General features: G+C 39.5%; 1 protein-coding gene across 2 annotated transcripts in view; it reads left to right on the forward strand.

Annotated features, from left to right (window-relative positions):
* The first annotated feature begins 11,784 nt into the window (after window positions 1-11,784).
* ltk (leukocyte receptor tyrosine kinase) overlaps window positions 11,785-26,691 on the forward strand; it is a 55,504-nt gene continuing 40,597 nt past the window's right edge. Inside the window, exon 1 of one of the 2 annotated variants that reach the window (XM_085768504.1) lies at window positions 11,785-12,101. In XM_085768504.1, the coding sequence (XP_085624630.1) occupies window positions 12,050-12,101 (52 nt within the window). In that variant the 5' untranslated portion in view covers window positions 11,785-12,049. Of the gene's footprint in view, window positions 12,102-19,553; window positions 19,724-26,691 lie in introns of those variants that run through there. The other variant, XM_085768505.1, reaches the window with a different exon arrangement.

Genomic DNA, 26,691 nt, shown 5'->3' on the forward strand with positions numbered 1-26,691 from the left:
TAACCTCAGTATTCTCAGTTTATTCTTTAGACGTCTACATCAACTTCTGTCTCTCCAGTCTGTCTGACATTTAAATAAACAGAGAACACACTTTTGGCCTTGTCCCGAACTATACAAATTCTGATCAGAAGGTCTGTGCCTTTCTAAAATATACCAACTGTAATTTTATACTGGACCCACATATTTCTATGAGGCATGACACTCAAACCCTCTTGCAACAAAAGACAATAGAATATAATGTAGTCACTGCTAAAACATTTTAACCAATTAGAAAATTGAGATGTGGCCTCTTTTAAAAGGATAGTTCAACATTTTGGGAAAATTGGCCCATTGCCATAATCCATATTAGCAGTGAGTTTGTTACCTTTAATTGTCAATGCAAGCTATTTTTAGAACGGTGGAGCAGAGCCGCAAGCTGCTCAGAGCTACGCTACAGAGGATAATGGGATTACCTCATCAAACTCACCACGCTTTGAGATACGGAGAATGTAACAAGTTGTTTTCGAGGTGAATTCATGCAAAACGGCAGATAACAACTCTCTCTGGTAACGTTCTGTTATTATCTCATAGCGCGGTGAATGTGCAGGTCACAACTTGTCCACCAGAGCGTTTTGGAGTTGTTGGATTGTGTATTTGATGAGTTTGATGAGGAAAACCAAGAAATTCCATTAGCCTCCGTAGCGTAGCTCTGAGCAGCTCGCGGCTCTGCTCCGCCGTTCTAAAAATAGATTGCACCGACAATTAAAGGTAACGAACCTACTGCTAAAACTATGGGGATTATGGCAAAGGGCTAATTTGCCAAAATGTTTCTTGTATCAAAAGATGACTAGTGTCAAGTAGTCTGAGTGATGAAGGAAAATGTAAAAGAAAAACTGTTTCAGTTGCCCCTGGCCTCCTCTATTAGATGTTTAAGCAATCTTCACAATCAGCTGCACAAGCAGAAAACATTTCTGAACAGCTCAAATCAGAGTTAATGTAGGAAGTCTGGCAATGAAATTTCCCTTCAAGCCGTGTAAAATTAACCAGATGTACTGTAGTGAACATTTATCTGGCCGCAGCCCTGAAGTCATAGGATCAAGTGGTTGACTCTGTGGATTTCTATTGTGTCTGAATGGTCCTTGAGCAACACATCAAACTCCCACACGCTCCACAAAAGGTGCAATTGACCCAAAACTTTGACCTCCATTCAGTAGAGGGCATGTAAAATAAAATAACATATGCTAAACAATAAGAGTCATAATGATGTTTCATGGAGAGGCTTATCACAAAAGCTGTGAACAAAAAAATAAATAAAAACTCGTTTCAATCAGTTTGTTCTTTTTTTGGCGAGTGATAGTTTCTTCCAAATGCACAAATGGTCAAAATCCTTCCAGATTCATGATGTGTTTCCAGAAATCTTATCCAAATTTTTCTTGTATATGGAATAACAAGAACAACATGTCATATCAGTGTCCTTCAGGCTAATGAGATGTGACTCACAGAAAAGTTGGAAACCAAATGCTAGTAGTGTAATGCAACATTTGCTTCAAATTAACACACTCATACAAGTTGTTTGTTTTACATTACAGGTTTTTTTTTTTCTTTTTTACACAAGTAAAAGCAACCCTTAACACTATAATGCTGTCCAATTTAAAGTATGAGTGTGGGACTTTTATATATATCATTCAAGCCCTTGCTGACACTGATTAATCAGCAAAGGGAAATCTCTTTAAATCTAGTGTGTATGGTGCAAAAACGTGAGTGTCTGTGTGTGTGTGTGTGTGTGTGTGTGTGTGTGTGTCTGTCCAAGAAAAGTTTGAAGAAACTTGGCGTGTGGAGAAAGAATCACGTTATAAAACAAGAGAGATCAACAGCAAGGATGGATCACCATCAGGTGGTTCTCCTTTGATGGAAACTAAGAGAAGAGACAGGGGATTCTGGGTACACAAACCAACGCCAACTATGGTCGATCAGTCATAAATCATAATCAGAAGTCATTAAGTCACCGACAACACATTACTCTAGGTTGCTGCTTGCTAAAGTTCAAGCTTGGCTCACTCAATTTTGTGTAATTTTTCTTGGTACCATAGGGGGGAGACAAAACCTCTGCACTTAGGGCTCAATTTTAACAGTCTAACAGCATGGTGCAGTTGTATTTTGTGCATCTAAATCCATTTTTGGTATTTTAATGGTACAAAAAAATGGTCAATGTGCCAGGTTACACAGTTCCAAATGGTTGTACTCACTGCATAGTTAATCATAGGAAAAAAAACAATCAGGTTTCCATCTCCCATTCCCTTTGAAAGCCAGACGGGCTTGAATTTTGGTGGAATAACTATGTGCATAGAATCAGTCTCTATCTGCCAAATTGATTAAACATCATTTATTGGCAGAGAATCTAGTCTCTGCACACTGCGCACAGCTCCAGCAGCAACAGCACAAATCACAACATTATTTTTGATATAATGAGAAGTCAAAATAATTTTAAAATACTGCACCACTGACTTCAGATCAGCTTGAAAATGTTAGCCATTTAAACAACAAGGGTGATAGACATTGACAACTATGTTGGTCTCATTGTAGCAAAGAAACTTGCATTTTGTTTTGTGCCAGATGAGACTTGTGGTCCTTCAGGATGGATACCTTTTTCACAGAGCCACATCAGAAACATTGATCATGGTGAATATGATCATTAAAAACATCTAAAGATTATTTCAAAGGGAACCTTTAAAAACACACCATGATATGCCTGGCAGCTGTCAGATAGATCATACTTTTCCAATGAGATGAAAGGTTTCTGACCCTGACTTCTCAAAATGAAGAACCCCCGTTTTCATGCCTCTCTCCCTATCTCATCCTTCATCACCTATCTTCCTGCCAACAAACCAGACTGCGTCAGAAGAAATGTCATTTAATGAGACCAGAGACAAATCCTTACTTCTCCAGGCGATTCAAAGTAATGAGGTTCTTCTAATTAAATTACATGATTAGATTTGAGATCATCCTGAGAGACGGTGTACGTAGTGAAACAAAAGGCAGGGGAATGTGCTGAGAGAGAGCGATGACAACTAGGTATCTTAATGCTGGATGACCTCAGCTCGGTTACTCGTACAGTAGTTGGAAATGTTGTAGGAGGAATAAGACTTAATGCCCACAGTGCAGACATAAAGTAAACAATCATAATGTCCTGAGCAAGAGACCCCAGATGGGCCTCACAGTGTACAAAGAGACCACTGATGGGTGTCGGTGAGGGAGACTCTACACAACTCTCAGTTCAAGACACTATAAGGTCAAAGAAACAACCCAGGATACTGAAGTGAATCTGCAAAAACAGACTTTTAGGGAAACAGACACTTGCTAACATGTACTTAACATTTACATTCATTTGGCAAAAGAATAAGTTGCTCATTTACACATCTAGCAGTTATGGGGCATCATAATCATTTTTGACCTCCGCTAACCCCTTAGGTAAAAATGCTCCTTGCTCTATTGCAGCTAAATGCTCCACTGTCAGTCCTAACCAGTTAGCTAGCTTTGCCATGTGAGGGTAGTGTACAATGGGTTTATGGGTTTGTTTGTTTTATCAAAGACAGCTGCATTATTTGGCCTAGAACGGTGAAATCAAGGGTCACAAAAACACGAAACCAAAATATTGAGCTAAATGAGGAACTGCACAGTGGGTGATAACTGCTTGTGGGGCAACAGTGTTCATATTGAACATAGTTCAGTCAGACAACTCTGAAATGAGAACAAATAATTTTTTGAGCATAAGCATGGTAAGCTAAAGCAGAGCATATAGGTATTCTTGAGCATGGCTGCAGCAGGTTTGTCACCAGGCTCTGTCTAAGTTATTCATTCCCTGAATAATGATCTGCTTGATAGACATTACAGGGAATGACAGCAGGCGATCATAGAGACAGAGCCCACAGGTGGATGCTGGGAGGTTTGCAAAACTAATCGGCAGCAGGAGCAGCAGCAAAGTGATGGTAAGCAGCAGCAGCGGCGGCGGCATAGCCAGGGATGAGCAAGCTGTGGGGTTTAAATAACCCGCCCTATTTGGATGAGGAGAGCATGTGACTCAGCTGCTGATCACGTGCGCAGCTTGAGTTGTTTGCCTTAACTAGCTTTGCATCATTTAATTGATACAAAAAAATCTAATTGCAACAAAGAGACAGATTCAGAAAGACTTGGCAGTTTGAGTAAGTAATGAATGTAGAGGGTTTACACCTGCTGCTTGTAACACAGTTTGATGTCTCAAGGTCGTCCACTTACAGTAAAGAAGATAAATGAATAGAGCAGTGGCCTGTGGTCTGATGTTCAGATGACGTGTGTGTATTAGCCTACAAACCTTACCAGACACCTCCTGGTCTACTGGTGGTTGTTTTGGAGAGATGAAACAGAAACCTCAGCAATGAAAGTACTGTAATCTGTTTTTTGTGTTTCCCAGGTAACCAGAGAAATAATATAAATCTTAACTACAGGGATATTTATTAGTGTCAGTGTGGTGTCCTGACTCTGTAAAACTCAGAGGCTTTAATGATACTGTAGGCCTGAGTGGAAGTTTATTGCATTAGTGCATGAAAACATTCTTTCATAACCTCCTTAAATGATGATAATAATAATCATGATAATATTATCTTTAGACCTTTATTCCTTGCACATGATATATGAATATGAGACAGCATGTAGCACGAGATAACATTTTGTATTAGTTTTGCATTGGGTTAATATTGTTTCTGGTTATTATATTCCTCTATATTCTGCTATGTTAAAGTATTCTGTGTGTTCTTTCCAGCAGGGGGGTTATCCATAGGTCTGATATATGTGAGGCTGAGTGCTTCCAGATATCAGCTATAAATCTGTCATCACTTACAAGCACCTAAACTGACACGACAAGGTTTCCTTTGTTCTCTTGAAAGGTATAAAAAAAACAACAGTTGTTCAGGGGAATCTCTTCTGACATTTCTGCTTGTGTAAGTTTAAACCTTCATCCATATTAAACTATGTGTGTGTGTGTGTATATATATGATCTACTTCAGTGTTTCATATGTTTATGATTGATGATATTTCCAGGTCATAAGTAAAAAGAACCAGTTACAGTTGTTCCCTCTTTGGTGCAATATAAAATATGTCACCTCCCACTTTAGTTATATTAGTATTCACTCTTTACCTCTGGGATTTTGCTTTCTTCTGGGTATTGCTCATGTTGTTTGATCCTCTTGGTTTGTTGGGTTTTTCAGTTTCTTTTTTTTTTGTTCTTCATCCCTCTTCAGTGAGTTATCTACACAGGCCTCTGTATTCAGGGCATCACTGTTATCATAAACAGCATTAATTATGGATTATTATGGATGGATTTGTCCCTTCCTCTGTCCCTCTGTCATATTACACTGAAATTCCAACTAGAGGGTACTATTTTAATGCTTTAAGCTAAATAAAAATGTGCAATTATTAGAACATAAAAAAATGAGGTTTTGTCAGAATAGGTAACACAATGTCAGCTTATATTGCATACATTATGTATTGTACATTGAATTTGTTTTCAGTATTTGATTTTAATATGTATTACAACCGTAAGCTAATTATATAATACAAATATATATAATTTATTATTAAAATAAAAAAACACCTGGCTGCAGCCATATATGTCAGTCATTTTCAATGCCAAACATTTCTTACTATCTGTGGGCATTTTAAAGAATAGATTGGTCTAGTCTGTTCTAGAGAGTAGAATGAAGAGACTGGCAGATGAAATAATATTTTGTCTCAGCTTCAGAGTAATGAATCTCTTTTTACTCAGTGACAGGCTGCTCCTCTGAGACACATGAATTTCTATTCATTGATTTCAGCCACTTGACTCCTGAAAGTGAATGAACTCCTCATCCTGTCTCTCTGTAGATGATGAAATTTCCTTCTCTTTTCCTCCTCTTTTAAGTTCTTTTGAGCCACTGTGTTATTCATAGCCTGTTTTAGAACAGGTGGTTCTGTATCACTTACATCAAACTAAAAACAGAAGAAGACAGGATCACATCTTAAATCTCCTCTGGTGTTTCTTTTTCACTGTCTGAAAATGTTGATGGTGTTTTCGCTTGTCTAACGGTAACTGGTGCATGATTTACGCAGCGAGGTTGCAGCTCCACTGACAGCAGAATGCGTTTCCTCTTCCCAAACATAGATGTCAAATTATCATTCTTTGGCATAAGTGGAGAAAGAAAACCACAGGTTCAAGCATCATCTTGAGCTCAATTGATTCGCTGCATGTGTTCAGTCTCTAGTGTCCTTTTTGAGATGCAGCTGACTGACGTGATGGCTTCCTGGACTGCACCAGAAACCAATTTATTGACTAAATCTGACGCCAGTTTCTTGTATTTGACTTGGAGTTTGAATGTGATTCTGCAGATGTGATGACAACAGCCCACTGACGTGCACAGGTGGGAGCCTGAGTATTAGCTTTGGCCAGTTTTCACAGCCTTGTTAGGATCCATTTCTGTAGGTGAACCACACTGTGTAGCTGCAGCAGCATGTGAGCTTGTCCAGTGGTGTTTAAGTTGGATATAGATTCAAAGACAAAAGAATGTGGAGACACAGGAGGTTGAAATGCAATCACGGCTATCCTAATTCGAACATGGGGAGTTCTCCTTTACAACAGCAGATGTGCGCGAGGGGCAGTTTAAGGGGATTCTCTGGTCAGGTTTGGCTGTAGCTTTTTTCGGTTTGGTACAGAATAGAAATCAGACTGTCACAGTCAGTGGTTTGCACTGACTGGGCTCTGAAGAAATCACTGTACTCAGATCACCCTGTGGAAATAATTTGTACTTTCTTTCTCTCTCTCTCGCTCTCTCTCTCTCTCTCTCTCTCTCTCTCGCTCTCTCGCTCTCTCTCACACTACCTTTTTTTTTTTTTTGACAAATTAATGATGGCAAAAGGATCCCACAGAGTAAATGAGGAAATTTGGCATTCAGGATACTTTTGGGTGTGTGCTTATTGAAACTCAACAGGTCACATCTGCTACTTTAAAAATGGTTCAGCTTCCTAATTTATTGCTATTCATTGCCAAAGGGGATAACACACATCACATGCACATATATCATAGCAGGGAGAAGGATACATTTTCCAACAAGTCCTTCAAATTACATGACAAATGTTGCATGTTCATGCCTGCTATAATAACACGTAGGAGGGTTTTCTGAACAGATGCCCATATATTAGCAGGATAACATAATTCCTCTGTGCCAACAACTCTAATCTATTAAAAAATATATATTTTATATGATGTGTTAAAACCACAGTTAAGGTTTGGTTAGGTTAAGTTTGAAATGGATATTTCAATAAGGTTAAAGCAGGACATGACTCACATTTTCCATGCAAGCTTTCAACTTTAAATTCACAGCCTTTTAGATAGAACACACTTAGATACACAACACCTTTCGGAGTGAATTTAAAAGTCAATAAAAACATCAGTTTGCATATTTGTTCAACCAGTAAACAGATGTCACATTACATTTTAAAGCCGGTGGACTAGTTTGTTCCCTTGTTTAAAAGGCTTTTTATGTAAAGGTTAAAAATCCTCTTCTCAATCTTTTAAATATTTATAGCAGGAACCACAGACAAACAACTGAAACAGTCTTTTAATGATGAAGTATGTCCGTCTCAATCAGTCTAAACACAGCATCCACAGCTGTTTCCTCTCATCAGCCTTTGAAGGAGAGACGTCGGCCAATGATGTCCACATTTCTGTTACAAACTTGTGAGACAGGTATGTTTGAATTTGAGAACAGCCTCATGATGCTCATAAGCAATATGTTTTAGAAACCTTTGCCCTAATCTTACAGCATCATACACTTTAATGTGCATTACATCAGCCATGGGGTGGTCTCATTTACCTTTTATTTGCTCATTAATATTTCTTGGTTTCTTTAAGAATCTGATCAGCAACAGTAATTCATCACTTGCTGTTCACCTGCATAACAATGATTGGACATCACCAGCCAACTGATCACCAAACATGTGGTGAGTGAGCGAAGATTGTGAATCATGAAACCCCTGATAGTAAACATGACTTAAGTGCTCTGTCAGAACTAACATAATTCATTTAACATGAATACAAAATCCTGCAAAAATACAAGCCAGAATACATTTCTGTTGTAAACCATGTGTCCTATATAATCTTCTGAACATATGTGACTGTGCAAAGGGGAGAGACTCTTTTACAAACTGAGAGGCTGAGGTGAGTGAGTTCATCTTAGAGGCTTCTCATTTCTCTCTTGTGAGAGGCTTATTCTCTGTGATAGGTCCTCTAAATATAAGGACAAAAATGTTCCTGGTCTTGGTTAAAATAAACCAGCGAAAACTGATGGTGAGAAAAATTTAATTGTACATTACTTCATTATCGGTTCTCTAATTCAAGTGCATTTCCTGTGTCATTCCACTTGAGAGCATCTGTGATAAATTCTCAGGAGTAATTCAGTGGCACGTTTCTGTAGTGCAGGCAGCATGCTCAATGAGATATCAGTATCATCCACTGTTCAAGATGTATCAGATCTCCCATGGTCCAAGATTGTCCCTTGGGGTCTTTGAGAGGATGACCCTTTAAAATCAGTCTTTGGTGCTGAGGTGACAACAGTGACATTTTACAGTGTTATTATTCTCGTCCGATCTCTCTGTGTTCTTCTACCCTGAAGCTATTTTCTTCCCACTCCACAGCCGTCCTCACTAGTGCTGCAGATCTGCACTGTGAAATGCACTGAAGAGTGAAAACCCCTTTCTTCAAACTGCTGGTGATTGGCAGGTTTACAGATGAACATGAAGGTGCTCTTTCATAGGGCTGATGAATGAAACCTTGTGTGATTGAAGCAACAGTGTCTGTTTGAAGAACGCAACAATTGAGTCCGTGTAGAGCAGAGAGCGCTCAACAAACACACTTGATGAAGATACTGTAGGCCAACTAGAAAGGGAAATAATTCAAATGAGATTTTCTATATGGAACGGTTTTGTTAGGGAAAATCTGTCAGCTTGTTTTAGATCAGTTTTCTTCCTCAGACGTGAGACAAACAACAACAAAAAACAGATCTTATAATTTCACATTTGTGATCCTTCCATCATTTTTATCAGTAAGTAATTATTTTTTCCACAATCCCATCAAACCTCAGAACTGAATGTTTGTTTTGATGAATGAATATGAAAGGCAGCATGATGCCATCTCATATTCTGCCTGTTGTAGACTCATATGTTTACTTAACATGCTTTTATTATACTGTATGGTTAAAAAAAATAATCAAGAAATTGTACATCCTGTAAGATGTTGTTACATAATAGGCTTTAATAATGCATTCCCCCAAACCAGTGATTTATATACATTACATCAATGCAACATCTTTACTCCTGCATCATAGTTTTCACATGTGTAGCACTGGAATAGTCGACTTTGATCTTTGCTCATCAAAAGGGGGAAAAAAAACAAAAAAAAACTAGAGGTGATGGTTGTTTGTGTGAGTTAAAGTAGTTGATGAGAAACACATGGCAGCGCATATGTGAATGGAAACAACATGGTTGAGGTAAAGAACAGCAGCAGTTTATGCTACAAAAAGCAGCACAGATTTTGCTTTGGTGGTTATTGGATATGGACATTTTTTTGGTCCTGTATGTATGAACTCTACATTTTCATATGACAGAGCTGTGGTGGAAAGTTATGTAACTCACAAAGTTACTCACATACTCTACTTTGAAGGTATTATGTTACATCATGCATTTGCCTCACTGCATGTATCTGACATTTATCTTGTAAGTTACTGTGTAGATTTTGATTTAAAACATTGTTTAATATTTCAATGTGCATTCTTTATAGATTAAAGTAACTCTAATGCAAACACAAGCGCACAGAGAGACAGCAGATACTCTGGGAACCACATGGGAGCAGAGCTAACAGATGATGTGACAAAGAACAAGGGAAGGAAACTGGTGTGTATATAAAACCCAAGGTTGAATGAACAAACTGAATGAAGTGCAGGTGTAGAGAGCTCAAGTCGACTGATGAGTGGAGGCTGGTGTATGTCACAGTCTGCCCCAGCGCTTCCCCTCAGCCTCCGTCTCCAACCTCCTACTCATGTTCCTCCCCTCACCTGCCCAGACCTGCCTGTCCGTTCACCCATTAGATGTCCTCTCCCTGTTCCCATTCACCTTGTGTCCCCGCCCATCCACACCTGTTTCCATGCTTAACCTACAATTTACCCTAAAATACATTATGCATGTTGGCCTACAGTAAGTAAAGGCTTTTTACCTATAAATGTTATGTTTACACAGTGGCATTTGCTAAGTTGGTTAATTGATCTGTTGTCTGTGGCTTGTGTTAAAGGGATAGTTCAGGTCATTTGATGTAGTATTGAGTGTACAGTCGTTACCCTGCAGTAGACTTATGAGAAGCAGTTGGTACAGAGTCAAGCAGAGCAGAACAAACAAACAAAATGTTCTAGACTGAAGCAATCCCATGTATGTTTAAAGGTACATTGTGTAAGTTCTCCTGTTATCTATTCACGAAAATCGATTATTTCGTTCAAAAGTGCGTTTTTCATTCATCAATAATCACCCCCATCAACAAACTGAAGTGTTCCGGTAAGCTCTGAATTTCCCGTTCATATCATTCATATCTACATGGAGCGGGTAAGCTCGGTTGGTAGCTGCCATGTGGTGTCGCCATGTTTTTACGTTCAGTGGCAGCGTGACGGTAGGAAACCACGGAAACTCAGCGGAGACACCAGAGCTGTCGGCTCAGGTCGAGGTGGCGTCTGTGAAAAGTCACCGCGGTAATGCTGTGAGGGCTGTACAGTCGGAAGTACGGCCGTCGGTAACAAACCAGATGTCATTTTAGTCACAGAAGTCCAGAGAAAGCCGGTAAACCGTGGTTCAGGTCAACAATACAACATCGCCATGACAACATGCTTTTGCTTCTCCCGCTTTCCCTTTCGGTCATGTGTATTGTATTAATTGGATTGAGATGATGTGTGATGATGATGACTAATTGACATGCCCGAAATGAACCAAATAAATAAATAAATAAATAACATATTGTCACGTGTATTGTTTTGCCTCGTGCTGACGGGCCACTTGTTTACATAAAGGCTTGTTTAAGCCGTTACCTGCAGTGTCTGTCTGCCGTCTAACCAATTTCACGTGAATGCAGCATGAAAAATACGACTTGCGATCTACAACCGCACCACTAGATGGGAGTAATTCTTACACAATGTACCTTTAATTGTATACTTGATTTAAGATATGATCAGCGTGTGTGAAGTTTAGCTCTCTCTGATTCACCCAGGTGAGCTGCAGGTGATACAGTGCACCACTTGTAGGAACACGGTAGCTCAGTGGTTGAGAATAATGTAGCTAGTTGCAAAGGAAAGGGCTGTTTTGACGAGACGATAACCGACTGAAAATATTCTAGATGGTGCACAAAAGCACATCACACTGCTAATGTACCAAATATGCCCAAATCACACAACTCCAATGTCAAATAACCTCAACTATCCATTCAAAAAAAAAAAAAGACTCAATAAAACAGCATTTTTCTTTTCTTTTCTCCAAATTATTTGAACCACATTTTTTTGGTGTCACCAGCTGCAGCACAAAGCACATAGGTAAAGTAGTTCTAAAAACATCCTGGCAGCAGACTCCACTCAGCCTGCTCCTGCTGCCAGGACCGAGAGCCTAGACTGGTGACTAACACACACACACACACACACACACACAGAGAGAGAGAGAGAGAGGAGGGGAGCGGAAGAAGAGGGGTGGAGGAGGGGGGTTGGGGGGGTTGTCGTCACTGGGAGCTGCAGCAGCATCAGCATCACCGGAATGAGTAACAGTGCGCAACTTGGAGAAACAACTACACTGTCCGGGAGGGAGAGCGCGCGTGTATGCGTGTAGCTACGTGTGTGTGTCCGTCAACTCCGCGCTTCACGAGCCTGTTTGTCACGGTCTCTTCAGCGTATTCATGAGGACCTAAAGGGGCCAAAAGAAAAACCCCACACGGAGTCTCCGAGGAGCTGCCGACATTTAAAAAAGAAAAAGAAAAAAGGGAGCCATGGATTATATAAGAAACCAACACTCTTATCTTTCCATCCTCATTTTGATAAGTAAGTCGAATAATTCACTTTTTATCTCAATTAGTCTGTTTCTGCAGTAACTCGAAGCGTTTAACCACAGTAAAACTTTTGCTTCCTCGGGGTTTTAACACTTTTCTTTTTCTCTAAATGGTTGTATGAACCAATTTGTCAACAATGTGTGAAATGAATATACTGTACTGCTGCTGCAGCGGATCCCCCGTGTCTCACCGTCTATCACCGTGTCACATGTTGAGCACTATTTCGACTGTATTTAGACAGAGCCTGTTGCAGTTAGACTTCACTTCTCTGAAACGCCTTTACATCTTTCTCTCTGTCTCTACCCCTCTCTCTTTCTCGCACTCATCCAAAGGTGTGTGTGTTCACATCCACTTTTCACTTTGAAAAACAGCATCAGTCAAGATGTCATACTGTAGCTGCTCTCTTGAGGCACACTTGTGAGAATGTGATTTACATTCACTTTACACTGCAGCATGAGGACAAGACTTGGCAAGAAATGGGCTCTGCAACCGGTCTCATTTCACTCAGTGGGTTTGCAGAGTGTTGTATATGAAAATTCTGTAATGCATCTAATGAAATGTAGATGTTCAGTTTACTCCTTCATGGTTTAAACCAGTGGCCTGTAACTGAAAAGGATAAAAAACAAGTGTGAAAACAGTTCTTGGCGCTTTAAAATCGCTGAATTATTCACAGGCCGTGTTCTGTTTCTGTTCACTTTTAAAACCATCGATCAAAATTAATCTATTAAGAGATGGATTCATTTATTTATTGTTTTGGCAATGATCGAAATTTTATTGTGAACCGGTGGAAAACATGTTTATCTGAGCTCCTTGTTTCCCAGATCCGACCAGGCTTAATGTCATATGAATGGAGTGAGTGTTCAGGGCCAGCAGAGGCATGTCATGTGGGCATAGAAATTGTGATGAGCTCACTTGGATCCATCAGAGCTGGCTTATTAGCATCGCTGCCTGCGACTCCATCTGCCTTTAAATGTTTCCCGTGGAGCACATTAGTTCACCTTTTACATGTTAAGGCCAGATTTAGGTCACCTGCTTATCTTTAAGTTTTCATTTGCCACTGCTTGTTGTTCCAGGACTTGTGTGTCATATGGTTTATGAGTTGGCGCCACATGCTTTGCACTCGCAGTCTTGTATGTACTAGATTTGTGTGTACTGAGCCAGTCACGATGAGCCTATAAGATGGCGGGGGAGAGCTCACTCTCCAATTTAATTTTCTTCTGCAAAAGTCAGACACAGGAGTGGTGAGGCGCTTGGCTCGTCCCCTTTTTGGCTTTGGTTGCCACAGCGGACTTGACCAGTATAAGTGGCTTTTACTGCAGTCGGTCCCAGTGTAAGGAGAATCTCTGGATGAACTTTGCCAAATCTCCAAACTCCCCTTCCTGCCTCGGTACCTGAGTCATATCCAGAGCAGCACTTTTTGTTGAGAGGCTGGAGAGGAGCAGTTCACCCAGAGCAGCAGCCCAGTCTGGTCAAAATCATGTTTATTTACCACTAATGTACACAACAAAGAAATACCATCCTGTATAGTAAGCTAAATGATCTGCTTGCATTTTTTTTTTGCCAAAGCGTGAGGAAATATAAATGTATCTGTAAAGACACAAAATGCTGAATCCATAAAATGTCTTTCAGTAGTTCCACAGTTCAGTTTTATAGTTAGGCTATATCAAAACAGTTTATTAAAATTAGCAAAGATACAAAAAAGAAAGACAGTAGTCTCTGGGTTATGACCCTATAATAACTTTAAGTTATTACATGGTTATAACTGAAAAAGTTGTAACCCAACATTTTTTTAAAGGAATATTTCTCTAAATCCACAATCTGTTCTCTAAAGTTTGCATACTGACCAGCCACCTGTGACCGACCAGCACAACAACCCCTTCTGCTGAAATATAAATCACCAATCACCATTTCCCGCAACACATATTTGGATAATTCAGTTAGTATAATTATAACTTCTAGGAAACATGTGACATTCGTTCAGGACTCAGGACAGACTCACTCAGGCAGTGGACATGATTGTAATCAGAAGGGAACTATTTTTCCTCAGTAAGCGTTTTATCTAAGTTGGAGCAGTTGTAGAATGTTAATTTGTGTCCTATAAAATGTGTTTCATCACACTTGCTTTGTACATTTCACATTTGTTTCCCATTTCTGTATCCACAGTGTCTGTATTTCTTTTCTGTGAAATGCTGTAATAATCACCGTAGTTTTTTTCCTTATTTTTTTTCTTTGTATTGTCACCACATCTAAGGGTTTCATTCAGTTTAAGTATTTTAAAATTTTATGTAATATTTTTTGGCAACTAATTCATATAACACAATTACAGTGTAAATGCCTGGCTGTATTAGAAAGCACTACCTTCATATTTTAGGAAGTAGCCTACCTTTCCAAAGTGGCTATAGAGGAATTAAATCACTAGATAAATAATTACATATTAATATTTACAACTTTCACATAAAGTAGGAGGATCTGAAAGATATAAATGCGAGTAACTGACTTGGTAAAACTACATTCTTGAATGTGTCTGTAGGCAGGAATTTCATAACGTTTGTAGTACATTAATTTCATTATTGAGTGCCAACGATGTGCCTGTAACTCTTGCATTGCGAGACAAACTAACTGGTTGGATAAATACATAGTATTTTGCTGCACTATGTACTGTAAGGGTGTGTGCAGGCTTTGTGAAGACCCTCAACCAATAAGGTCAGTATAATGGACGTGAACCAGGGTAGATTTTATTTCCCCCCATCTGATCATGTGCCTTGTCCTCTCCCCATGCAGAGGCGTGAACGATCTGAGTGTACACAACAAAACCAACAGTTATGCAAATTTACCAAGCCACAATTAAATTCCCCTTTCAGTACCATGGATAGTGCCACTCAGCCAGGCGTACCGAAACACTGATTAGTCAGACTGGCCGTTACCACATTAGTGGGCTGCTCGGAAAATCCATAGCTTTTCTGGCCTGCTATTTGTGCCTGTCGTTGGCTTATTGGGAGCGTGAGTGCTACTAAACGCTATTAATGATCACTTGTGCAATTAAGCATGAAAATAACAACAATCAAAAATGAGACAATTTGCTTCCTGATAAGAAGTAAATGGTTTTTGTATAGTGAAACAACAAAGGTCTTTTAATATGAAACACTTTCAGGGAGTGTTGCGTTTGTATTAACTTGTACTGCAGTAACTTAGCAAGTGGGAGTGGATCAAAAGGATTTGAACTAGAAGCACTGTAAGGCACCATAAGAAAATATTAGTTAAATATCAATTATACGTCTGAAACAGAGGGAATTAGAAATGAAGGCTTGCCTCTAATAGTGTTGCATTTACCTGGGGTAAATAAAGGCTTTCAGTCCGTCTTTGAGGAAACATGGCTGAAAGCAGTTGAGAATCAGCTGTCAAGGTCCTGATGACATGATGGATACTACTCATTTTGAAACAACAAGGTCCAGGGGGAGATGTTCAACACTTGGCTGACCAATAGTGCAATTTCATCAGTAAACTCTATCAGTCAGTCAGTCAGTCACAACAGACAACATAGTGCTGTTGTGTGGCCAGTCCAGCCAAACACATGAGGCACGTTTCGAAGGAGGTTTTTGATTCTCCCTGTTCTACTGTAGTCAGCACTTGTTCTTTGGAAGAACTCTTTTGCATAATATGAAGATGACATAAATTCAGTGCAGTCAGTGTAAGAAGCCAGCTGAATTTCTTGCCAAAATATACCTTGTGCATCTGGATGTTGTTCAGTAGAAACGCCAGAGGGATTTACATGGCCGTTTCAGACGCTTAACTGTTCCCTTCTCCCCTCCTCTAATAGCTGTACCAAATGCCAAGTTGCATCTTCTAAAATGGCACAGAGGGGGTGTGTGGCCAAAAATGCAAGACTGCCTTTAGTTTTTAAAAGAGAGTGCCTCATTTCCAACTGACTCATGCCATAATTTCCACAAATTACAGGGCAGCTTCTGCTAATTTCCCAAGAAACGAGCATTGAAGAGAGCGCTTTTGTTATCGTGAAAGAATTTAAAACATGCAATCCCACCCTGTTCCTCTGTGTCTGTGCTATTTACCTTTTCAGTTCACCCTGTTTCCGGCCTCCAGGAGCAAAAACGAGATGAATCACATTTCAGTCCCAGTTTTTATTCGACTTGTAGTTTTACTGGCTGAAATAAAGTGATTTGCGATGTCTTGACTGGAGATATGACTGAAATGTGAAAACGTGTGCTTCAGGAGTAAACATCACAGCGGTTCAGGTCTGATGTTGTTTTGATCACTGATCAAATAGCAGTGACTCTCTCACATCAGAAACTCTGTGTATCTGTGTCTGTACAGATTTAATGATCCCTCTTAAAGTAAACATCTGCGTTTACTTAGCACCTCTCAGTCCCCATGTGTTTCTATCAGTGTTAAAAAAAGACAGGTCTGAGCTGCACTTTATCAGCAGAGTCTGAATCAGCTTCAATCAGCAGGGTTTGAATCTCATTACTCAAGGCAGCATACACCGTAAATCACATGCACAAGTCAAGTCAGGTTTTAGTTCTATAACACATTTCATACCGAAGGCAACACAATGTGCTTTGCATAAAGCTACAATAGCCTACAACCGCAACACAATCATAGAAGTGCAAGTGCTTAAGATAAATCTCTCTCTCTCACACACACACACACACACACACACACACACACACACACACACACACACACACACACACCAGTATCAGTAGATCTGAATTAGTTAAGTTTAATTCAGTGGGAAGCTTTTAGGGTTTGATATATTTCTATATAAACACAAACTCACACTCACCTCCAGCATTTACGTTTTTGTTTAATGTCATTTAAGTTAGATTAAATCTGTCAGTTGAATTTAGGTTGGGCATTTACCCTGAGAGTAACTGGCATATATTCCAACTTGATCTGATTTTTGAAGATCAAACAAATAACAAAGGTTGACCTCACTTTGACCTGAGAGCAGACGGGTTAATGTGTAAATTGATTAGTCCGAGTCTCAAACGCCAGGGAATTAGCTGCGTCTTCACTGGAATATCTCTGTAGATAGAAGTCTGGGTTGTGTGAACACAATTGTTCTTTTCAGACTTTTCTCAGAGGTGCAAACTTCATCACTTTTCTGTCTGTATATATTATTTTTTTTAAATTTCCCTGCAAAATATCTGCTTTCCTTGGGTCTGTCTGCTTCCAGATTTTCTCTGGCAGACTTTCAGGACAGATCTCATGTTTTGGGACTGTGTCTCTCTTTTGTGTTTATTGCTTTCCGCCTCCCTGAACCATGCAGCAACAGTCTGCAAGACAAAGAGACAGCAGAGTGTTTCCTCCTGCTTCCTTGTAGTAATGCTGCTGGATGTGACTCTAATGTCTGCTGCTCAGGTGTACTTACAGTTTAATGATTTATCCACAGCAGAGTAAAAGAGAGAGAAAGAGAGAGAGGCGGCAGATCAAAGCTCTGCCTCAGAGGCATCACTATGCTGGCTGGATAACAGACAGATGAGCAGCCAGCTGTGCAACTCTTGAGTTGAAGGGCGACTGTGGGTTGAGGCAAAAACCAGTCAGATGTTGTTAAAGGATTTATTTCTTTAATTCTTTTAATCAAAAAATAGGCGCGAGAGACATAGGGAATAACATTTACAAAAGATATAAAGCTGACGGCTGGCAAGAATTTCAAAACACTTGTTAGACGTTAGACTTTGAGGCAATAAGAAACAAAAAAGGAATAATGGTTTTCATTTAGGGCCACACCTAATGTTATTGATTAATTTGCGTATTATTTCACTTTGTCAAATGAAAGAGTGAAAAGTATCTGTCACAGCTTCAAAGAGTGCACAGATATCCAAAACTGTCCAAACTCACAACTGTTTAATTTATTTTATTGTTAAAGTTTTTTGTATTATTCATAAATTGATTATCATAATAGTTTGCTTGTGAGGACAGATTAGTATTTATTTATTGACTAATTATTTCATTCATTGTGCTTCATTGTTTTTGAAAGGTTTAAAGCTTGAGGACGTTTTACAGATATAATAAATGATGTCACTGTGATGTTGAAAGTGAATGCACAGATGGTCTGTTGATTAGATTTTTTATTAAACTGTAGCTCTACATCAAGTCTCTTTCTGCAATTGTTTTTGTAAATTAGAACAACAACAGACAAAAAACAGACTTGCCCAGTATGCTCATAAACCCCCATAACACAGACCAAAAGCCTTCGGATGTTTACTCTGGAAAAAGACGAAGCTGTTGAGTTTTTCAAATTAATTTTTGGCACCTGGGAAACCACAGTAATACAGATAATAAGCTCCAGACCTTGGTAGATAGTTGTCTGATTAAATAGGTAGGACTCCAAAAAGTGACCATAAATGATTTAGCGGCGTGACTCCCAGTCGGATACTATCAGTAAGATCGCAATGAACTGTAGAAATCATCTTTTGGGAGACAATTATCCTAAATATGTTAAGGCACAGATCATGCCAATCTGTCAGTTCTTCAAAGCTGGCTCCCATTAGATCAAGTGGAACTGTGCTTATTGAGAACTGAGCACATCAGGTCATTTTTTTCTGTGATTTATTCAACGACAAATGCCAATGTGTGTCTCTGGGGATGAAGTCAGTGAGATAATACTGCAGAATCGCGTGCTTGTTTTTAATGAACAGGCAGTCTTCATGTGAGCAAATGTCTTCCACAAGTGGCAATTATTATTTAACACTAGCAGTATTTTCCAAAGGCTGGTTGCAGGAAAACAACTTATGGTTCCTCCTGTTTAGTCAAACGTAATACTTTTTTTTTATGTTTGAATCTCAGCCTGTGGCCAAGAAATAACTCAACTATACCTTTCCTCAGGAGGAAGATGATAATATTTTATCATCACTGCTCTTGGTTCACGAGGGTTGACAATAACACTTTACTGTTTCAACTGGAGATGCTCAATAATAGTAGCAGCTCACAGGCAACGTGATAGATGATCAGCTGACCTGTTGATTCCTGTGTATAACAATTGTGCTAATTTAAAATGTTAATTTAATCAAGAAATTGTGATTGGCAATTTTATTGTTTTTTGTTTTTTCGTACGACACAACAATTAAAAAAGAAAAGTTTGCTGCAGCTTTTAAGGTCCTCTTATTTAACATGATAAGATCTAAAACATTTGAAAGGTGGTTATTGCCATACTATACAATAAAATAGTGTGCATAAAGCACATTGTTCAGATTTTCTGGATTATAACTTATTCTATGAAGACATTTAAGTAGCTATCCAGAAGAAGAAGAAGAAAAAACAGCAGACTGCTCCTTTAAAGCACAGCCAAGGTGAGGGTAGTGATTACTGACACCTGTGAACGAGTGAGTGCTGCACAGCTGTGGAGAGGGTGTTAATTTGCTGACACCTGTGAGGTAGTGGTAGTGTGTGTGTGTGTGTGTGTGTGTGTGTGTGTGTGTGTGTTGAGAGAGGGTGGACAGAAACTCTGCAGGGAAGAAAGGCATGACTTGGAAGCTTAAATCCATTTTGATTTGCATTTATATTCAGTCATTGCAGCTTATGTTAAGGAAAGTGAAGAATCCCTGAGCTGCTTCAGACTCTAGGACGACTGTTGTCACCAAAAACCAAAAGCAGGTTTGATTGTTCTTTTTTTTTTTTCCTTGGTTTTCACCTTTTGGCTTCTGTGATATTTGTTTAATTGTTCATTACCTGGAGAGTCGTATTATTGGATCCTCTCACTGAATTTGGTGATACTCTTGGCTTCTAACGCAGGAAAATGCTTTTGTTCATATCTCTCAACTGCCAGCCAAGAAATAATCTTCCTATTTTTCCTCACTACTCCTCTGCTAAGAAAAATTAACCCCTCTCTGCTCCGACCGACCGAGCTGTCTCATATTTTCTCCCTCTGCCAGACATTAACTTTTCTCCCAGCCTGGACTCTCCCCTTTCTTCATTACACACCCCAATCTCATCAATTTGAGACTAAGCATATTGCCTCACACATCAACCCTCTAGCTGGTAACTCCTTTTTGGGACATTTGGTCTATTGACATTTGTTCAAGAGACTCTGATATAACTGATGACCACATCAGTATAGTTCCCAAAGTCCACTGGGAACTTTATTTTCTATTAAACTATCGGATTTCTGATTTACAGCATAAAAGATAAACTACAGAAAGAAGAAAGTGAAGGTCATGCTGTTTTTAATGTTTCTGTCCTGTTCATTTTCCAACATCTGTGCAACTGTTGTCCCCAGTTTTCTCTTTCTTAAAGTAACACAGAGATGAGGGAAGTTTGGTTTTAGACGTGACTGCTTCACATTTCACGGACATTAAAGCCCGTGTAAAATGAAACTAGATTTGTTTTCTGAGTTAGTCACATCACAGACAGATGTCTTATTAACCATCCTGCCAAATTTGAATGCTAGTGTTTAGTAGGTGAAATAAGGTTTTAAAATCATGACAAAATGAAGCAGTTCTCTCAGCTCTGGAAGCTGGCGGTGTGTCTGCTGCAGCAGTCCCGTCCACTCGCTGAGCTTTGTCACATTTGTGTCAATCAAATACCACCACGATGTTAATGCATAACCCTAACGGGGTGTTCCCACCAAACGCGATGACGCTTCATCGCGCGTCGAGATTACATGTAAAGTCAATGCAAAGACGCGATTAGACGCGTCATCGCGGCGGGCGATGCGATGGACGCAATAGAGCGATGGACGCGTTGGCCGTGAAAAATCGCTTCCATCGCGCCGGACGCTTCATCGCGTGAGTTGAAATAATTGAACTTTTGCGGCGAAGACGTGCCGCGACAGCCTATCAGCTTTGAGATCGTCACCGACGTGCTGACGTACGGACGTACTGGTGTTCCCTTGGCAGTTTAGTCAGCGCGAGTCTATTGACAATATTAGAAGTTTTTTGGTTGTTTAGTTTATTATTCAGATCCCCATTAGCTGCAGCAAAGCCACAGCTATTCACTGTTGCTTTTCCGGTGCTGTTACAAACGTTTCTGGTTTGGAGATTCGGACCTGAAAGCACGTTATCACTGCTGTTTTCAACCAGCGGGCACTGCGAGCCAGCCGCCCCGTCCCAAAGCACTCAACAGGCGTTCAGTTACACAGTAGTGTCACGGAGCTGTCTCCGCTGCGGCCACAGACCCGCACCGCTGTTCCTCTCCCATCTACAGGGACAGGAATAGTGCAGCGACGGTGGTTATCTCAGCCATGGTCGACGAGAGAATGAAATAGTGGAAGAAATGCGATGCCGCGACGAGGCGTTTTTTGCATATTGGACCAGCGTCAAAACTGGAGCGTCTAGCGCGACGCGATTTCATTTGACGCGCGATTTCATCGCGTTTGGTGGGAACATGCCGTAAAGGCTCCCGTTGCCAGTGGCGGGGCCTGACACTCCAGCTCCTCGCCTGGACTGTGTGTCATTTCCCCCACTGCTAAGTTTGTATCCACTGCTAACTTTTCTATGCGCACACATTCTGGAGTCGAGCCGTTAGGGGCGGGGTCATAGCTAGCTGGAGAATTAATTACGTCATCAGGCGTCCTCTTAGTCCCGCCCAAAAAAACTGAGAAATCTGTGTCCTCAGAAACAGTTTTGCCCGCAATCTCCACAATTCAGTACTGTATATTTGCAAATTTCTTCACCTGTTTTCAGCAACCATATTCTAACTTATTTAATATATTTCCAATCAAACCTCAGATTTCACTTTACACAGTCTTTAAACTTCCATGTGGTGGGGAATAACTTTAGAGGGACTGTTGAATTCAAAGCTAAGAAGATGAATGACATATAAGAACATATTTTTAAGTCTGTGGTAAAGGAAAAATGGATGTTATCTATTTTAAAAGGCAAGTATTTAGGATTTAGGAGGAGATCTGGAATATGAAATTTACGATTCATACTGTTGCTGTGTATTTACATGCATAGACAATAAAGAATCTATCCATAATATTTTCATAAGCCAAATAGTGTCCGAAAGTATTTTTTTCATTATACCACTGAGCTTACTCCATAGTCCATATTGATCTCCCTCAATAGTGCGTGACTGAATGAGTTAGTAACATTGGACACAACCAGGAAGTTGGCCTCCTGCCTTGCTGCACTGCCATGTTTCTACTGTAGCCCAAAGTAGACAAACTTAATACCGGCCCCGGAGAGGGCCACATTTTTCATGGGTTCATGCTTACATGCTTATAGGGGCGAGGGGAGCGGTATTCAAACTGTAAGCTCACCTCTAGATGCCACTGGTCTGTGAAGGAAATCACAGAGCGACTTTTAGGCTTTTATTGTGGTTCTCATATTGGCTTAGCAGTTGTTCAGCTCCAACAGACAATCAACATTTTGTTACCAGGAAACAATTTAAGATATTTGACCTGTGTTTTAAACTTTTCCATATTTCGGAAATATTGCTGTAGCACATCCAGAGAGAATCAGTCCTAAATCAGGAGGCATCAGATAGTCATTTAAGTCCAATAAAGCAAAGCAGTGAGTCATACAGAGGACAGTTCTGGCTCTGATTGGTCACAGTGATGTTCTGGCTTAATTTATGCCTCAATGCTGAACTGAAAGACACAGCTTATGAATGAAGTATGTGCACACTTTTCATAGACACCGCTGTTTGATCTCAGTGGAGGAAGGTTAGCTCACCATCCTGTTCAGACTGAGTGGGAGTTGGAGATGAGTTGAGCTGATTTAGTCCCTTCAGACTCCACCACCTCAGGATGTTATCTAGACAGATGTCAGGACAGTCAGCCACAGTACAGACAGTTTGTGGAATTAATGCCTGCAGTGCAGCTGTGCTCTGGCTCACTGCACTAATCAAGGCTTTGAATGATACATGTGCTATTTTTCTTATTAATGTATCCACTTGATGTATCAAATTAGTGCTATTTGAGTAACCCTGTACATCCATACATGTATATCTTAATTTGAAGGGACTGGTCCGCCAAAATAATAAACAAAACTTCATGAGATTTTGCTACTCTTGTTGATTTTTTTAAAGTACTTAAAGCTGTAAACACAACAGTGGTCAGCTTCTAAGTTTTTTCTGTTCGCAAGCCTTTGCCTATTTACACATCCAGCAGACACAGTGCAACATTAAGAGTCATGTAGTGTTATGTGCCAGTTGTTGAATGTACATAAAGCATGCAATGTCCTTTTAGCTTTGTTCTGGTCTCCACCAGCTCCTTTTGGAGATAATGTCTGGCCTCTTACTACACATCTGATATCTGACTAGCAGCACCTTTATCCAACCAATGATATGTATGGCAAATATGTCCTAAGTGTAAATATGGCAATTTGGCTAAGACTTTGTTTCCTTTCCATGACATTAGGCTAGCTGTGTCCCCATGTCCCCAGATGCTGTGAGATAAAAAATGATAAGGTAGATTCAAATCTGGTGTACAGATGTGGCCGCCAATATGTCAGACTTTCCCTTAAAGGTTTGGATTTCTTTCTATTGTGCTATTATAACTTGTGCTGATGATGCTAAGAGTGTGTTAAAACTTTAACCTAATGCATTTTATATCACTTTCACTCTGTGGCTCTGTTTCCTGAGTTAATATCTGGATACACCTTTGTCACAAATCCTTTTTAATTAATGTCCCAGATAACTGAATGAAATTTTAGCATTAGCCTATATTATTTATGAGTATTACTTATGTCAACTGTAGCATTACAAATTAGACAGCAATTCCAACATAGACTTTGTGGTTATTGGGCTCCAGCTTTTGTATCAAATGATCTGTCAATCAATTTTTCAAGAATCTCTTTAAAACCTTTAAATTTACTCATCTCCTTTCTTTTTGCATTATCAAACATGTTTAATATTTAGTTTAGTATTTAGTATATATAAGTGCTTAGGTATGTTTGTGTTATCCCTCACTATAGGTCACTTTTGAGAAAAGCATCAGATGAGTACTTGTAAATGTGGCAACTTTATTTCTGCCTGTGTCTGACATTACAAACATACTGTACAGTTTCATGACAAGCGTGTAGCCTGCCTCTGAGAGATGAAAAATATCTGGCAAAAGCACATCATGTTAATGCAGTGAAAGCTTTTCACCATCGCTATCACTGCACGCTTTTAGTCAGATCACATGCTCTGTTCCCATGTTAGCTAAGTTGTCCCAAGTCACCTTGAATTAAAATGCTTAAATCCATATCTGGCTGTCAGAGGAAGGGAGGGAAACAGACATGAAGTGTCTGAAAGTCAGTGTGTTTTTGTTGAAAGAGGAACGACTGAGGAAAAGCTGCATACCGGTACCATATACCAGCTAAGTGGAGCCAAGCTGCAACCAATTAAATCATAAATTGAGTTATTGGACTTAATTCTTTTGGAAATACCAAAAGCCTGATTCACTGCACATGAATGGGTCTTCAGAAGTGTGTCTGGTGCAGAGACGTTTGCATCTCAACAAAGATGGACATAGTATGGTGCTGTACAGTTGTAATGTAGTTGTTATAAATCCTCTGATACTGTATAATGGAGCCATTTTCTCAATCAAAATGAACCTCTTGTCCTCGGTTTACAGAGACAAAGAGCTGTGGGACTGAATAGATAAGAAGTACCTTTAGTTTTCTTTTGCATGAGGACTACAGAACTATTTCTCTGCTTGCTATAGCTTAATGGATAGAGTGTGACTTAATGGATTATGGATGAGAGGGGGGAAAGAGTACTGCAGTACTGCTTATTCACATCATGTACCAAATTGTGTGCCAGTACCTGTGAGGTTATTAGAGGCATATACTGTTGTTTAACTGCATTAATGTATTTTAAGGCTATATACTGTATATATATGTTTTTTTTTTTCCCGGTTGTACTTTTCTGGTCTGGCACACTGATAAAGTCCCTCAATGAAAAAAGAAAAATCTTGCCTGAAAATAATTTTTCATTTTTCATTGTCTTAGAACAAGGGAGTGGTTTTAGAACAGTGTTTTGAAATATCCTGTAACAAGTGTTTTACCAACAAGATGTGAATAATATAACTCGATTTGCTATTGTTTCTTTATGCAGCTGCTAGGTTTTCACCACCCTTATAAACTTTTTTTCTTGTATTTTTGCACCATTAGTTGGCCAATGTCATCAGTCTTCACTTGAACACATTGTTATTCAGTTAGGTGCCATATAAAAAGTTCTGTAGCCTACTATTCTGTACTTCAACCAGCCTGGCTGAGTGTGTGCAGGAAAGTATAAGTGCTTAAGAGCAGCCCTATGGGAGATGAGCAAAGAAGCATAAAACTTCACTGTCAGAAAGGAGGACTCTCTAAGGGTTCCTGATAAAATGTTCCTGTCATGTAATATTTTCACTCTGTAACTTAGAGTGCAGATTTATGACAGCACTAAGGCTGTGAACCTTTTGTGCGTTCATAATTTGTCTGTTAATCTTGGGTTTCTGGTGCTGTCCTCACACAGTCCTGTGGTTATTTTGTTCAAAGGCCTGTAAACAGATTTCTGCTGAAACTCTATGTTTGGAAAGATGATTGGTTATTGAAAATTATACATTGTGCTGCTTTTTCCTACACTGTCATTGAGCTGCGACAGGTTGATGTACGTATATCTGATCCTTCTCCAGCCAACAGTGTTGTGATGTTGTAGAGCTAGTTTTGGCTTGCTAGGTCTGTCATTATGTCTTTCACAGTCATATCTTATCTTGAAGTTTTTGTATTAACACAATTGAATCAACTGTGATCATAACCTTGAGCAAAGGCTGATGATTTGTTTCAATTTCCAGTAGTAATGAATTCTGTCGGCAATTGTTCCCAAGTTGCCTAAATGTTTATTCTTTTATCTGTCCATATTAAACCTCTTGAGCACATTAAGGCTAAATTGAGGGTCTTGAGAGAGTTTTGAGTTTGCCTCTACATGCCTAATACCTCTACTGTCTAATGACCTTGCAGATGATTGACATAAAATTAGAGTAGAAAGTAGATTTATGGTTCAGAGACATGCTGGTATGTACAAATGTTTCCAAATATGTGTGCATCTGGAACTTAGTCGCTGAGGTTTTTGGAGGTGAGAGCAGTGTTTGCTTTTTTTGGACAAGCCTCTGAGCACATACAAGAGCACAAATGCGTTTTGTGGTGTTTGACAGGCAGATGAGAGATGGAACATGAAATGGAATAACAATATGTTTAAAGTTTAGGCTGGGGGTTTAGTTTTACTTTAAATGGGTACACACTGCATTTGAAAAAATAAACCTCAAACTAAATTGATTACACTAATGTTTTTCCTGTTGAAGGGCCTTCATAAGAGTCATTTCTGCCTGAAAATCAAACACCAAAATAAACAAGCTGTTCCCTTCTGGGATGAAGATTAATGTGCTTTGAGCTGCACATTGTGTGTCTGACTTTATCAGAATTTTGAAATACTAGCAAATTGGACACAGTTCTGTACTTTTTCTGTTAAACAGGTTTTATAGTTTTAATTCAAATCCAAATCAGGGTTTTGAAGCACAGTTTCTCAACCTTTAATGGCCTGTCACTCTGTTTTGGCCCCAAAATTAGCAGAAACTCAGCAATCAAAGTTTTGATAGCCCTTCATTTTTTATTGTAAAGAAATACAATGACAATCTGTTCAACTGTTCTTCAGTGCAA

The sequence above is a fragment of the Trachurus japonicus genome, chromosome 22, assembly GCF_045865225.1.
Source record: "Trachurus japonicus isolate A0001 chromosome 22, Traja_1.0".
In the NCBI taxonomy this organism is placed as follows: Eukaryota; Metazoa; Chordata; class Actinopteri; order Carangiformes; family Carangidae; genus Trachurus; species Trachurus japonicus.